Genomic DNA, 17,212 nt, shown 5'->3' with positions numbered 1-17,212 from the left:
ATTGTAAGACATAGTTTTTCGTCGTGCTGTTCATCTTTTAGTTCACAGTACTGGCACATTGGTACTGTGCTGCACTACCAGATTGCATCACTGCCCCGTGATATGCAATAAACTCGCCGGAGTTTCACGAAGACAGCTAGCAAGAAACCAGGAAAGGAACTTCATATGATAACCCGAAAGGCCATGCCCTCCTTTTTGAGGCCCAAACTGCGTATGTGTGAACAAAAACATACATGAGCAAATATATGCAACTGGGTGAGGCATCTAGAGACAAAATCTAAAGACTCGGCACATTGTAATAGTATGCGAAGATATTCACTTAGCCAGAACCGTAGAGAATGTCGACCTTCCAACAGCTCTGGGGGTTCAAAACTGATGGGATTGTTAACCGGCTAGCAGTTGAGATGAGCAGGAGATGTTTAAATCATTGATAGGAAAGCAGGGAAGGACAGATGGTGCCAGGGTCATTACAGGCATAGGCAACTTTACAAGATAAAGTGGAGATAGGCGAAAGGCTAGATTGCCACAGGTATAGTACAACCTGATTAGTTCCCACGGGCTGGATGACCATTTATTGTCACCCCATTTCAAAGATGGTGCCACTGAAAATTATCATCTTCATAAGGTTTCCGCACTATTGTATTTTCTGGACGCACTGCTTAGTTGTAATATGAAAAAGAAAGTCTGCCCTGTAGCCAAAAGTAGCCACGTTAACACAGTGAAATAGGCTACTTCGCTGATACCTTATATACTCGTGTAAGAGTCGCACCACCACTAAGGAGGGCAAAATTTAGAAAAAAAAAATTCAAAAATTCGGAGGATGCTTAAGCTTCGCCTTGAAAAGTGGAATGCGATAGCATTCAAAGATCCTCGAGTGCTTCTCACGCTTCGCGGCAACTGGAGCATATGTAACCGTAATGTTTACCGGGAAACGCTGGCCGCCAACGCTATGCACGAAGATAGGCTTTGTGGTAGGAACACGGCATCTTGCATGGGTTGCTATGCGGCGGAGACGAGCGCCAGTTGGACTTATTGCAAGGAAACGGGCACGCCGCTCTGTGGCTCGCAAGACACCCATGCGCCGCCGTGCGAAAATGGCGGATGCTCTAGTCGGTCTGTAAATTGTGGAAACGCTGGAAAACGGGTTTCTTTGAGTTTTCGCGTTAAATAATTACGTTTTCTCATGTAGTCAAATTACAATACGAGAGCTATCATGTCTGTAGGTTGTGTGCATGGCGTGGTTTAAGATTTTTCCACGTATTTTAGCTTGAGAAATTCAATTATTTCAGTAAATTCCTTGCATCACATGGATGGCCTGGGTATGGGTAGTTTGAAAATCCTTTTGCCAAAATGACGCTGGACGCCAACGCTAGATGCCAACGCCGGATTTTCTGCGACACGGGCCTCTTGAAAGGGACACTAAAGGCAAATACTGAGTTGACGTGGACTGTTTAAATATAATTCCAGAAACCTCACAATGCTTGTTTCATGCAAAGAAAAGACTTAGTTTACGAGAAAATTGCATCTTAAGTATCCGAATGCCTTTTTGAAATTCAAATCTCCCGCCACCCCACCGGAGGGGTGGTAACATTTCATACGCTATCACCACTCTTTGCTGCCATCGGGGAGCAAAACGGCACCCGACAGACGTAAGGCAAGCAGCGGTACCGAGCAAGACAGAGCGATGGATTCTCCGCTGCAGCTGCTTTTTGGTCAAGTGGCGTAGACTGTTCGAACATCCTGCGACATTACGTGGAAGTTGACTTACAGTTTGTGAGAGTTTCGCGAGCCAGCAAAACCAGCGCAGTACTTACGCGATAAGGAAACTCGGAGAAGTGAAAGCGTGGGCAGCGCAGAATCGAGCAAAAACGAAACCTTTCGACCGCCTGCATTGTTGTCAAGGGTAATTTTAAAGTTTTCTTTTTTCTAAAAATGAAATATATAACTGGAGATGTAGCATTTTATTTCATCTTATAATACAAGGATGTTTTTTGCAACCAATAGTTGAGTACTAGCGACAGAATTTACCTTTCATCATTGGGTAAGTGCTTGAATGTCCTGGGGGAGTCTCTAATCATGTCCTGCATTTACCTAAATTTCTGGATTATTAAGGCTCCGGGCAAAGTGCTGGTCAATACTTCAGCTTTTAGCGAATTCCAGGTGGTGGCACTCTTTTATAACTGCATCCACCGTCGCCACATTGTTGAAAACAAGCAAGTTGAAGGCATCATCGGCAATTACTTTAAGGATGTGGGAAACCTTGTCTTACTCAGTCACGTGTGCATCAATTTTCCGGCACAGAGCCAAGATGTCTTGAATGCACGTGACATAGGGCTCTGTTGACGTCTGCACACGGCCGGAAAGCGCCTTCTGCGCGGCAAGTTGGTGATCGTAGGGGTTGCCGAACAAGTCTCGGAGCTTTTGCTTAAGCGATTCCCAACTGGTGTGCTCATCTTCGTGCGTCCGAAACCGAACTCGAGGTGTGCTACCAAGGTAAAGGACTACGTTGGCAAGCATGATAGTAGGGTTCCATCGGTTATTGCGGCTGACGTGTTCGTACAGGCTGATCCAGTCATCGATGTCTTCCCCCTATTTGCCCGAGAATACGCCAGGATCACGGGAAGCGGGGAGAGAGATGTAGGTCATCGAAGTGGCAGCAGGCGTCGGAGCCAGCACAGTCGAATTGTCGTTGCCGGGAGCCATGAAGGAAGGCTCAACATACCATCCACTGCGAAGCTCCGTGACAAAGTACAAGGAACGTCCACCTCCACCAGATATGTTACATAGGAAGACGCAGACGAAAAGCTATATACAATTATATTTACAAGGAAATACGCCGCACTTGGCCAAGAGGCAACAGCCCGCGCTAGCCTCTAATCGTCGTTGACGTCTTTACACTGCTCCCCTCTTCGCGATTGCAAATACTGTTCCGTAGCAATATTGACGCCTTTGAGATTCTCCAGCACTAATCTATCACTTTAGCTTGACTTAGTATTTGCCTTTACTGTCCCTTTAACCCTATCGCATTAAAACGTACGACTGTAATGCGAAGTTAGTTCCGCTGCCACTAAACGACGCTAGCTGCTTTTTCGTCGACGCCACTCAGGCCAGCGATGCCGCGCCATTATTTCTTTGTGTGGCACATTGTCTTGGCTGTGTTGGTAGTGTTTCCATTCAGATCGGTGGCATGTCACCTCTAGAGAAAGGAGCTGTGTTTGGGCCAGCACTCGTTTGGGATGATGGGCTGGCATATGCGGTCATTTACTGCAACGTTATGTCATTTGTGCCTCTCTTACCTTCTGCTACAGTTGCGCAAATAGTAGGAACCTATAGCGGGCCATCACCGGCCTGACTTGTGTAAGCGCCGCACCCAGCAGAGATTCTAGAAAAAGAGTGCGGCCCTTACATGAGTATATACAGTATGTGGCACAAACCACTGCCCGCACCTTTTCGCAGCCCAAGTACGGAGTCCTATATATGGTGACAACCTCATTCAGTACAGAAGCCCTGCCCTCAAAACTGCCTCATCTAGCTTTTGTGCTTCCACACTCCGAGACATAGTTCCAGAGACGCGCCAATGTTGAAAATTTGTCATGGCCTTGATGTGGTCAATATAGACAGATATAATTGGCTGGCACATCTACACAACATTACCTTGTTTTACACAGCAGTGTATTTTCCTCTGCATTCTCACATGTTCCTCTGCATTCTCATCAGTCATTAAAGGGTTTTAGCTATTCTGCAAACTTCTTACAGTTTGTGATTTACCTGGTTACTGAAGTCCTCGATGGCACATAACAACCTGGTCGTGACACCTTGTGATACTTTGACCAACTACGATCTCTTTAAAAATATTTGTGCCGCATTAGTTGTCCAGTTCAATAAAAATCATAAAGCAACGACACATTATAAATTACAACGCTACTAACACTTTACACAGCACAGTGATGATACCAGCCCATGCCATTTTGGAGCTGCTTTTGGGACAGCCAAAAGTGCATTATGGAGAAGTAAAATTCTGAGAAGTTCTGAGAAGCAAATTTATGAAAACGATTGCGAACGGTCCATATTTTAAAGTCCTCTAAAATTCAAGTACCAGTAATTTTGATAAAACTAATGCCAGCTACACAAATAGCTGCTTGCATAGGTTATTTATATGCTTTGGAAGATTTTTGTGAACAGGAAGAGCTGGCAAACAAAAATGTACCTTTTAATTTGGCAATTTATGGTATATATGTTTATATTGAAAACTTTGATCAATTCCAAGACAACTTTATTTTGTTCAATTCTTCAAGACCACTTCCATTCCAAAATATTCATCACCAAATTTGACACACAGTAAGACCATTTCGCATTTGTACATGGGGGTCTGTGCACAGGACCCCTCCCCCAAATTTACCTAGCTTATTGCTAGGGAATATCATCCAGAGAGGGCAGTAGCACAGCTGCTATAACTCTGCCAAGCTTCTAGGCTAGTGTGCTACATAATCACCTATGTCACATGATGGATTTGTCTTTGTGTCCAGACTCTTGCCTCTGAATGTGATATTAGCGTACTGAGTGTCGAACTTGACGGTGAAAACAGCCCGAATAATCGGGCAGTCTAAAAACATGAACTTTAGGATCAAAATAATTTTGTTGCTTTTCTAACACCAGCAGTATTAAAAATTTGCTTAATGCCCTAGTGATGAGCTTGACTGATATACCACCTTCTTGAAATGTTGCAATTGTCGAGCACCCGGACGCATTTCGCTTTCGTTCGTCACGCTGGATCTCGATGTGCATCGCATGTGATTGCGAAGTGCAGATATGTGTGCATGCCTTTGGACTCTACAATGATGTCAGATTAGGCTTTGATGAACGCATTCAATTCGGAGCTTTCTGCCTACACACAAAATTTTGGGGTTTCGTCTATTAAGGCAAAAAAAACAACAGAGCGTCTGGGGTAGTTGCTGGCATATCACCTGTGGACCTAATCTCGGTTTCCAGCCACCAGTCTAGCCGATGATCTCATGCCCAATCGTCGAAACGGTTTACGGGTCCAAACGTATTGACTGCCACCTTGCCGCGACAACCTTTGATGGCAGAAAATCTTCATCACGGCCGTATCATGCAGCAAGGCCTAACCAGTGCCACTTCGTCAGTATCCAGCGGCGAAAGTTGCTGTTAGGCACCAAGTCGACCAAAAGCATAATGGCCATAAGGCAGTGAAATCACCTTGTCAACAGAAGTGAGGGATAGGCAACAAATTCAATGGTGGCAACTTTGTTCACGGCTGCAATATCGTACACAATATGTAAAAAAAAAAAAAAAAGCGAGGGAAATGCTGTGCAGCAATCTAACTTCATTCACCAGTTTAATATGATCACACACGCAAGAACCGTGTGGTCTAGCTCAGCACTATCGCAATAGCTTGCTGCCGCATCAAAACCCATGCTGTACCGCTGCCAAAGCAAGCCGCATGCGGGGGAAGATGGTAAGAAGTTTGCAAACGCTAAAACTTTATTCTTGTTATGCAGGACCATCAGCACCAGCCAAGGCACCTACACCTGCAGCTGCACCAAAGCAGGTGGCACCAACACTGGCTAAAGCTCCAGTTCATCAGAAGCCAGTCGCAGTCAAGACATTGCATGCTGTTGCAGACCGTGTTGAGCAGGTGAAGGGCATCCGCAAAGCCATGGCTAAGACTATGGCACAGTCTTTGGCAATCCCGCACTTTGGCTACTGCGATGAGATCAACGTCACAAGGCTTGTTGAGCTGCGGCCAATCCTCAAGCCACTTGCTGACCAGATCGGTGTTCGGCTATCCTACATGCCATTCTTTATGAAGGTTGGTGCTCCGTATTGCCATGCGTATTCTTTACGACCGTGCAGTTTTTCTTCTTTTACTACGCTGTCACTGTAATCATTTTTACTGCACTGTCACTACACATAGTATCATCATACAAAATGCTCTTAGTAAACTCAAATTGTTGAAGTGAGCATTGTGTTATCTAGAGGGCAGAAAGTAATGATACTATCTTTCGTCGTGAACCAGTGTTGATAGCTTAGGAAGTATTTAGTCACCACAACATTGCTTTTTCTTTTTTTTAACCACAGAGACTGTTGTTGACTCTTTTAGTGCCATAAAAGGCCAGTAATTTACCCCGGTAAAATTTCTCAAGGGACACTGGCTGAGCTCAATGCATCGCTCCCATTTTCTTCCCAGAGAGACACGATCTGCCAACGTCAGACTTTCCCGACTCCATAGAAAAAACGAATGCATGCCTTTTACTGCCCTCAAGGGCTCAAACCAATACAGCCACCGCCAAACTATCTCTGAAGACCTGCCAGTACACTTATTAGGGATCTCGGTTCTCGTACTGTGTCAGGACGTGGTGGGTCCATCTACACATACTATTTCCCCTGACAGTGGCCCCTTTTCACTCTTGATATGCTTCCTCAAAGTATGCTGCATATGCTTGACTGCATAACACCACTGTATTACGGCGAAGCTGTTACAATGGTTATTTGTTATGCCGCAAAAGATACGCACGTCGCGGAGCACTTTTACGCTCAATTTCCTCGGAAGAAAGAAAGGCGCACATTAGAATCGAGTAAATACCGCAATAAGAGGTTGTGAGCTACTGTTATTGCCTGAAAATCTTTCTAGGGCAGGCCGAAAATAGGGGTCTCCAATGAGAAATCATGTGTATTCAATACATACACTGTCCCTTGAGCTTTGCCGAGACAGATGCTGCCAGTAAAGCAGTAGCTATTGGGGTCACCATAGGCGACTGGTCAGGTTCGAATTATCCGACAAAGGGCACATGTAGGATCTAAATAATGAATGTTGGGCACATAAAAATACATGGGTGCCGGCCGGGACCTTTGGTTAGGATCAAATTAGCCTACGTCTGCTGTATACGGATTCATCATTGCCAGCGGAGAAAAGAAGCAAGGAAAGAAACCGTTTAGTAAAACAAAACTATACATGCTAGGTATTAATTCTTGCCTTTGCCCTGAAATGTTTCCTAGCGTCACTAAGAATAGCATTCTTTGTGCACGAGATTATGTAGACCTGCCTGAGTCTTCTCGGAAGTAGGAAGTATGACAACAAAAAAGGAGAGAGAGAGAGAGAGAGAGAAATAGCCCCCTTTGAGTGCCGTGTTTGTGGCATGCAAGCAACTTCATGGCACTGGCAGCAGGTAGCCAGAGTTCAATACAGACAATGTCCAGTTTATTATGAGTGAGATATGTTGCATGTGTATTGGTCACTAAATGTCACCTGTTTGGTATTGAGAGTACTGCATCTGAGTTCGTTATATAGTCAACAACAGAATTTTCGGATGCTTGTATGTTTAGAGATGCCTGAAAATTAGGGCTCCTGCGTAGCATCGCCATGTACCCTATAGAGCCAATGTATATAGACGTCTGAAATTTCGGATGCTGAATCTCTTCGCTGTTCTATTTTTCTGACCTTTCTCCATGACTGCGGGTCCAAAACGGCATTATTTGAAGCCACCACGACCACCATTTTGATTATCTCACAGCCTCGAAATGGTGTTCTTGCACACCAATCTGCTGGCAGCCGCAGCCAGTCATAGCCACCGCGCTCATCGTAGCCATTTGTGTATGGCCACATGGTGTTTGGCATGCGGTCATTTTGTGCTGTCGTGCGCTCTGCAAAGCTGTGCCTTGCGGCTTCGGCCTTCACTACCAAGCCTTCATCTGTTTAGTGTCATGTTTTTCATTGAACGGATTCGCCACTGCCAGCAATGGTGCCGACTCCACCTTCGTCATCTTCACCGATAGCTTCAAAGCTAAAGAAGCATGACAAGTAGTTCCCGAGTAGAATGCAAATAGCAAAAGTAACAGTGATATATAAGAACGGTGATAAAAACAACTTGAGCAATTATCAACCCATATCTGCACTGCCTATTTTTTTTCGAAAGGACTAGAAAAGGTCATTAACACTCGCATAGAAAATTTCTCTAAAAAGCATAACCTCCTTACTGATTGTCAACATGGTTTCAAAAATAGACGAAGTATTGAAACTGCACTACTCATCCAAAAGTAAGCTATTCTGTAGAACTTCAAAAATAAGATCATGACGCTAGGTACATTCTTAGACTTCACCAAGGCATTCGATTGAAATAACCATTTAATAATACTCGATAAATTAGAACACTATGGTTTTAGAGGAATGGCTTTGCAACTCATTAAAAGCTATTCAAACTCTCACCTACGATATGTCAAATTAAACAAACAAATCCAGGCTGATGCCCATTGAATCCGGAGTTCCTCAAGGAAGCATATTTTTTCTTTTCTACATAAACGATGTCGTACGAATTTATTATCAATGCCAGTACCTTATATATGCAGACGATTGCTCAGACCTTATAAATGGTGTAAATATGAAAAAAATAGTACCTAAAGCTACGACCTTTTGTCGGCAACTATATGTGTGGTGCAAAAGAAATAGGCTTAACCTAAATGAATCTAAAACGAAGTATGTCATGTTTCGGCCACAGGGACCTGCAGAAATAGCAACCAGGTGAATAACCCTAGGTCCTTACCAAATCCTTACCAAATCCCTACCAAGTCCTTACCAAATTGAAACATCAGTAAAATTACTTGGAGTCGTTTTTATGGAGCATATGTCATGGAATGAACACATAAGAAACCTACTAAGTTAAGCAAAGCTGCCAGTGTGCTAAGTCGTCACATTCTTCCGGCTAATTTTAAAAGGATTCTGTACTATGATTTGTTGAATTCCCACTTCTACTACTGCGCATCAGTATGGGGAAACACCACACTTACAAACCTACATAAACTAACATTAATACACGAAAGGACACTACGGTTTATTGATAATGCCCCGTTTCTAGAACATACAGATCAACTTTTTCATAATCATAAAATCAGACTAAATTTATACCCACAAGTTAGTAACAATGTATAAAAGCACTCAACTCGGCAAACTGGAAAAGTTTAAAAGAAACCATAGCGTTGCATCCCTTTAGGTACCAACCGCCATTTGAAATTCCCTTCTCTCACACACACTATTGTACAGAAAGGGTTTGACACAGAATTCCACTTACATTAAATGCATGCTATGCATGAGATACAAATATACTAACACTAACGAAGAAAGAAATGTTTGATGTCTGTATAGCCTACATAAAAACTGTGTACCCTAAAATAGATCCACTTGATCTAATTAAGATAAGGTGTTTGGTACCTATGGTGTTATGCCAAGAAGTTGGATTAGTGCTTATGGTAATTAGCTAGTATGTGTCTTGATGCAGTTTCTTCTTGTATTGTTTGTATTTATTGCTTAAATGTTTCACATTATGCTACATACATATTCTGTGCACTTCTGAAACTGTAAAAAAGAAATACTTCTCTGTATGCTCATTTCTTGCCTATGTACGGGTGGCAGGAGCTCAGTCAAGCTGCGACAAAGTAGCTTTTTTTCTTGCCACCTTTTTTTCGTTCTGTCATGTATACGAAACATGAAAATAAAGACTAATTTATTGAAATGCTTCTTTAAAATACAGTCTTCTTTTTTACTTTTTGAGAGTTCATTGATAGATTCACTTTTACATACACCAACATTCAAACATTTATTGCCATATCAGGCGATACATGTATTTTCTTTTTTATAACAGCATATAACTGGTGTAAGCCAAACTTGTGTAAGGCATTACTAAGGTTCAAAACTATTACAGTTGGTGTGCTTATATAACTGTAGTATTCAGGTTTACCCTTGCTTTTCCTCTAAGGACACAAGAGGCATAATCGCAAGCTCAAGTTGTGTATTGCCTTGTGTGCTACTTCCCTTTGTCTGCATGACTTATCATCCTTGGCAAAGAAGTAATGGGTCACTTTTTTCCACATGCAGGCGCTGTCCATATCGCTGTTTGACTACCCCATCCTCAACTCTTATGTGGATGAGAAGGTTGAGAATATCACAATTAAGGTGAGCGCATTCATTTGTCCTTTTTTCAGCATTTTAAAACTTCTACAGGAAACACTGGGTGTCTCTGAATTGGTCGAGAGTTACAGGCTATAGATTTCTTTTAAAGAAAGAAAAAAAAATATGTGGTGTCACGAGCTGGAAATTCTGCGGTATTTACATCTGGGAGCAGAGATGCCCCTGACAACATGCTGAACATATTGATAGCTGTTGCAGAATATGCATATTCTGGTGCACTTATTGAGCTCATGGCATTAAAGTAACACTAAAAAGAAATGTACTAAATCTATTTAGACAAAGTATTCGTTCAAAACTCTATTTATGCATATTTTTAATTATCAGTGAAAAAAGAAATTAATGCGAAACTTGCAGTTTTGAATTTCACACCAAATCCCCAGTGTACATCAGTCTGATGTCATATATTTCTATGTGTTTTTTTTTTAAATTTAGGCTATTGTGATGCACTGAAAGTTGCTGAAACATGCCACGTTCAGTCTTAGGCCTCTTTATCCAAAGTTTTATTCCTACACAACGACCACGGCCAAGTGTGAGCAGGCAATAGTCCGCTTCTTCCGGAAGTACGTGCTAATTCTTATCAAAATTCAAAAGCAGATTTTTCTCTTATTTCAGCCTGTTTATCAAACTGCATCGCACACTGATCCAAACACCCTTCTTGGTTGATGTCAGCTATTGGGCAATAGCAGCTGTCTATGGGAATCTTGCATATGACGACATATGCAAGCTCTGGCAACTTTGCAGCAGGTGAAAATGCTCCGCTTAAAAGGAATGTTTGAGAACATGTGACTTCGCACTCCGTTTCCCAGTTCTATGTGCCACGCATGACTGCAAAGTCTCGCTGAGATGTTCACAGCAGCATATGCTATCCACAGACTGTTTTTTCACCAAGGCCAAAGGGTAGTTCAGGGCCCCTTTAAAGGTACATAAAATGTCCTTTTTAAGGGGCAAGTACATAATTGTCAACAGCAGATCTTAGGTGTGGTAGATCCGATTTGAAGGAAACTCGGACGCAGCTGCTGACTAGAGCTAGCCACACAAACTTAATTTTAGAAAGAAAGGTCATTTAGTAAAAGTAATTGCTGTTTAAAGAAGCAGCAACTCTTGCAGTCATCGATCAATAACTTCGATCTTGGCAAGGAAACCCAACATAAAGATGCTATCAGCGGTGCCCGTTGCAATGTCACTGAGATAGGCTGCTCAGTTTCACTTTTGGTAATATTTTCCCTTACTTCTACCTGAACTTCGAAAAAGTGTGGTTCTGTTTAACCTCTTAAGAACTTTGGACGAGCCCAGCTCTTCAACACGATACTGGTAAACGTTGCTGTACTTGTCCACGGCAATATTATTGTTTACAAAACGATCTGAACGAACGAAGCTGATACACTTAGCTTTTCTTCTGCTACATAGATTGCAGCACTTTGTCAGCGCAAAAACAATGCATTTTTGAAATCACTCCCCTTTGGGTGCCTTTGGCAGGACACTTTGTAGCGAAACCAAGACCTAAAGTCAGCCCTGACGCAAAGCTCTGTGCGCCATTTTTCATTTCATTGTACACAATTTAGTGAATTGAAGAAACCTACTTTGGTGCCAAAAGATGCTTAGCCAATTAGTTGATTTTGAAGCACTGTAAAACATTTTCTAATTTTTGACTGTACTATTTCTCGAAATGACAATTACACAAGAACCTCATCGATGCGATCCTGTTATGTACATATGATTTTCCGGTGCCAACATTCGTGATCGTGAGCCCAAAAAAATGACCCAATACAGTTCCACTTCTTTTTTACCGGTTCATATGTTCCCGGAAAACATGAGCTTCTGGCAACAACGTTCAGTACTTTGCCAAACTGCAATTGTATGATATGTTTTCCAGCCACTTGATCCCTTGTAAACCAAAAAAAAAGCATGAGGCATAAAACAGTAGTTGTCCACCACCGCAGCTTCCCTGCGATACTCACCCACCCGTATTATGCAAGACTGGCATGCCCTCAGTTTCCTATTCCGCTACCAGCGAAATTTCTCAGGTTGTTGCAGACCACATGCACAGCTATTGCTGCCAGCCCTATTGTGAGAAGCATCTTCACCTATCTGTTTCACAGCACGTGAAACTAGTTCCGTTCGAAGCACATTGCACGCTTTTAATAGGCAATAACCCACACACCGTTGTTCCCTGCTGCAGGTAGTGCCGAGTGTCATCTTTTGCTCCTGCAGCATCGTAGGCATTGTATTCTGGCGTTGCTCACCAGCTTGATTTTGTTTAATTTTCCCATTGCCGTATTAAAGCACTACACCATAGTAAAATGACAACATACATCTTCTGCTGCTCGGGCCCCACCAGCACATTGCGCAGCGGCGTCTCGTGCCACAACGATTCGTGCCGAGTGGGCATGCCAAACTTCCCATCAAAATGCCCTGTTCGAAAAAAGCTGTTGCCCCAAGCCAAATTCGAGGAGACAAAACGTAAGCTTACAGAAGCCACAAAAACAACATTGCGCGTCTTCGACCCCACCAGCGGCTCGCATTGGCATCTCGCACTGCAACGCTTCACATTACATAGATGTACACTACAGTTGAGCCTGTCAAATTGTTTAGTGACTGTGGATCGTACGTTTTCCTGTTTAGTACGTTCTTTCTCATAATTTTCTCCAAGATGTATTAACAAGGTTCTACTGTACATATACTGGGTGACCACTTTTAAGTTTTATAAAATTTCGAAATATCGCCTGTTGCAGATAACATAATTCCAGTCGTTGAGCTAGATTACTCGTACAGGCGGACATTACGAGCATGAGAAATTGAAACACTTATTCAACTAATTAAAACATTAAAACATTAACTCATTAACTTTTTAATAAGCTATGTTACAGCACATATTGCAACTTAAGAATTGTAGCCAGTGCGCTTGCAAGACACAACCACATGAAATTCTAGGATGACACCAGTTTCGGGATATTATTTCCTAAAGTGTGGGACGAAATACATGGGCATTCTAGTTACTTATATGCTTCAATACATAAAAGAACGTATTGTTAAAAAATTAAGTGGGCCAACCGTGCCTTTTTACAGCAAGTTGGACAGCACATATCTCCAAACTGGTGCCATTCTATAAATTCATTTGACCTGACCAGCTGCAATTTGTAAGTTGCAATGTGCCATATAGAAGTTAATTAGTGAATTTTTGTTAATTAGTTGAATATGTGTTTCCATTTTTTGCACATGTAATATCTGCCTCTTTTAACAGTCCTGCTCAAGGACTGGAACTATGCTATCTGCAATAGGTGATCTTAAATAAAAAACTTAGAAATGCTTATCCTGTATATTGCTAACTGAAGTGGTAAATTAGGTTTGCATGTCTAAAGTATGAAGTAAAATAGTTCAGAATGCGCTAGAAGTTTCTAGAAAAACAAGATGTGTGAAAATATGCCATTTAGAAGAGACACAAAATAAGGTCACTTTTGGTCCAAATACTTTAGCACTTAGAGTTATACTCTTCTTTCTTTTTCTTTTTTTCCCCACTGTCTTAATGCAGCCAGTCATACAGCTGTTGTTTTCGTTAGGTGGCAGTGCCATTTGAATGTTTTCCATTTATCAAGATTCTACTGTAATGCAGTTCAACTTATTTTTCTCTTGAATGTCTCTCTTTGAAGAGACATTCAAACATAAAAGTAGCTCAGAAGTTTCTTGTAAATTGCCCAACGTACCCTACCCATTCACTTATGCCTAGGAGCTGAATTAAGAAATATTTGGGGCATGACAGGGTTAATTTAGTGGCATGCACTACAGTATTATTTCATGTTGTCAAACACAGGGACATATGAACCTCTCACAAAGAGCACCCATTATGTGCAATTTCTGGGCTGCTGTCATCATAAGGTCCCATTATCTTTTTCAGGAATGCTTTAGATGTCACGTAGCCTCTTCATCAAAGCATTCATCTACCCTCCAGGCAGTTGAGCGCTTGTACCAGTGGCATGCCACAGTTTATTTGGCCACCCCGTTTTATTACTAGTGAGCTCGTTAATAAAATGAGAATGAATAATGAAGTTTGGAAGAACAGCATTTGAGGAAGAGTCAGAGTGGTAGACATTGCAACAAGAAATCCAGTGACTACTCACCTCAATCAGCACACAGAGTAGGCTATAGGCACAGAAATCTTCAGGCTCACCATCAGCCACATACACACAGAATGAAGTCACGGAACATTACAAACAAGGATCAACAAGAGTAGTACAGAAAGAGGATACATTTCAAAATTTGAAAGTGGTGATGACTTAACTAGTCTTTAATTAATGCGGCTACAAATGTTGCATGCACTTTTAAATGCTGTTGTTTGTTTAGTCATCTACTCTGGTAAATCATGTGCACATTTTAAGTCTTGTCTGTGTGCTGCAGATAGAATATACTCATACACAACTTTCTTACATAGGTCTAAAATTTGTATGCATTGTTTCCTTCTGCATATGTAGCAGGCATGTTTTCATGAACTGATTTAAAACTTTCCGTGAGAAAGTCAGAGTCGGTAAAAAATGGAGTGTGATGCTTTTTCACTCGCTATAGTAAGCATTTCCTTAACCAGCTAACATGCTTACTTTTAGCCTTTCCCCGTTATAGACGAGGCAACCTAAAGTTTGCCCGCGCGGCACCAGCGCCGAATGCTCCCCTAGCGGACCGATGGAAGTCTCGAGGGTCGTCGCTGCGCTGGCGCGCGCCCGTGTTCTGTACGGCGGGAGCGCTCGTGCGCGTGGTTTTTGCGATGCTGAGTGCGACCTCATCAGCCAGGAAAGGTGGCACGCAATACTGATGTGTTGTCGATTGCCACAGCAGCCTCGAAAACACTAAAGGTCCTACGCCGCCCGTGATGTTCTACAGATTTCCTGGGGAGTGGTACGAGAAGGACAGACGACAAGCATGGATAACTGCAGTGCGCGGCCGAGTCAAGTAAGTCTCATACTTTCGCATTCGCGTGTAATATCTTGAAAGCGGAATAGTCATACGCCTGTTTTTAGTGCACGGCCGTTTGTTTAGTCGTGTCGCGTTGTTGAATTGTGGTGGCATCCGCCGTTTGTTAGCGGTAAATGCATGCGTGTTGCGCCGCTAAGTTTATACGACGCGTGCTCGATTCCCAGCCACGGCGGCCGCATTTCGATAGGGCCAAAATGCAAGAACACCCTTGTTACCGTGTGCTTTGATTTTTGTGCACGTTAAAGAACCCGCAGAGGTTAAAATTATTTCTGAGACTCCCCATTACAGAGGGCCTCATAATAATTTCATGGTTTTGAACCCCCGAATTTATTTCATTGCACTGTGGCGTCCCTCGCGATCGGCATGGACGAGCTCAAGATAATTATTTCCCTTTTCCAAACGCTACAACTTAAATTACTAGTTGTGCAGGTAACGAAAGGGGCCGCGCCACTTTTGTATGGTAGCAAACCGTATTTAATGCAAGCCGCGGTCGTCGCATGCGTCGGGAAGCGGCAGATCGCAAAGCAGCCGCTCGAGACGTGCGCGTTATGTTTGGTGTTTGTCCATGCTTTCTAAGTATCTAAGTGTGCACGTATCATAACTTGTAGTGGAACCACTCTTGTAGAATAATATATGCACACAATCACAGGAACGTTACCTTTGCAAACATATTTTTGGAATTTAATCCCTACAACAAATAGGCAAACATACTGTTTCATTTATATGCGGGCTGCATTTCGATGGGGGCGAAATGCGAAAACACCCGTGTGCTTAGATTTAGGTGCATGTTAAAGAACCCCAGGTGGTCGAAATTTCCGGAGTCCTCCACTACGGCGTGCCTCATAATCAGAAAATGGTTTTGGCACGTAAAACCCTATAATTTAATTTTAATTTAATTTATATGCGATGCAGATGGAAGCGGCGCCAAACAGACCAATGGCAATCACAACAGTCTTCTCAGCAGTCAGCACCACCGGGACATGTGCTTTCGTACTGCAGCGACGCTGCTCTTGCGCAGCAGCAAGACACGTGTGAAACAGACTCCAGAACATGCCTTTGTGAAGTGACGGAACCGTCAAGAAGCAGCCCAATGGATCTGCAGTCATCGAGTAGTATGACAACAGAAGTTCCTGCTGCCAGTGTGACTTATGTTGTAGTTGAAATAAAAGTGGTTAAATTTCTGAACATGGTGCGTACCTCTAACCTGACGTCATATACGATCTTGTCGGACACCTGTGACACGCACTTGGCTTTCACTCTCACACACCGTCCACAATCTGTTCAACGCCGTACACGTTCGGAAGCAGACGCTCCCCTATCGTGAGGTTGCCGCCACGAAAAAAAGCTGTCGGCGTCGGCAACCTTCTTGAAACCGCACGGCAATCTTTGCATCGCTGTTGCGCAAGCAGGCGATCTGCCGCCGTCGAAAACGGAGCGCCGTGAGAACGAGCAGCGAAGAAAAGCGCGGACGGCACAATGCAAACAAAGCGGAGACTACGCCATGACGCGACCGCGCTGCTTGGCGTTTCCACATTGGGGGAGGCGCAGTAGCGCCGCCTGGCCATGGTTTTCTCGTCGATTATCACATACAAAGTTTAGATTTCATATTATGCTAATCAGCTGAGCCACACTTTATAGACAACGTTGTGCATTTTCACTTATCATATTATGTAGATCACTTAGGTTACCTAGGCCTCTGTACCAAACCTTTGTCTATAAAATGTCTTTCATCAAGATCGGGCTATTATTACACCTTACATTTTTATGTCACAGTAATATAATCACTTTGTCTTATGCTCCATGTTGTGAGGAAGGACATTGGCATCATGTTTATATTAACTGAGAGTAACAAAATGTGTAGATACCAAAGGAAAAGATACTGACACCAAATGAAAGAAAGCCAAATTGGCATGACAAATCAGATAAAATTGATGAGGTTAGGATATTTGCAAGTATTTCTTTGATATGATTAATGCAAGGCAAAGCAAGTTGGACAGCTTTGGGAACAACTTTGTCCTTGAGAGGATTTACTCATGCTCATGAGAACGATGATCATGTTCTGTTTACTCCAGGGCTGCCATAACGTTGGCATCGCTATGGACACTCCGCACGGTCTGGTGGTGCCCGTTGTCAAGAATATTGAGTCCAAGAACATCATGGAAATTGCTGCTGATCTCAACCGGCTCCAGAATTCGGGCCTGGCAGGGCAGCTACAACAGGACGACCTCTCCGGTGCCACCATCACATTGTCCAACATTGGCGCGGCAAGTC

The 17,212-nt window shown here is 42.9% G+C and overlaps 1 protein-coding gene across 1 annotated transcript in view; it reads left to right on the top strand.

Annotated features, from left to right (window-relative positions):
- The window catches only part of Dbct (Dihydrolipoamide branched chain transacylase E2), a 30,424-nt gene that overhangs the window by 4,693 nt on the left and 8,519 nt on the right, over nt 1-17,212 (top strand). Inside the window, exons 6-8 of the mRNA XM_065443229.1 lie at nt 5,520-5,830; nt 9,887-9,964; nt 17,014-17,205. Of these exons, the coding sequence (XP_065299301.1) occupies nt 5,520-5,830; nt 9,887-9,964; nt 17,014-17,205 (581 nt within the window). The remainder of the gene's footprint in view (nt 1-5,519; nt 5,831-9,886; nt 9,965-17,013; nt 17,206-17,212) is intronic.

This window comes from Dermacentor albipictus, chromosome 9 (genome assembly GCF_038994185.2).
Source record: "Dermacentor albipictus isolate Rhodes 1998 colony chromosome 9, USDA_Dalb.pri_finalv2, whole genome shotgun sequence".
NCBI classification, from domain to species: Eukaryota; Metazoa; Arthropoda; class Arachnida; order Ixodida; family Ixodidae; genus Dermacentor; species Dermacentor albipictus.
This window is presented reverse-complemented; position numbering and strand designations above follow the sequence as displayed.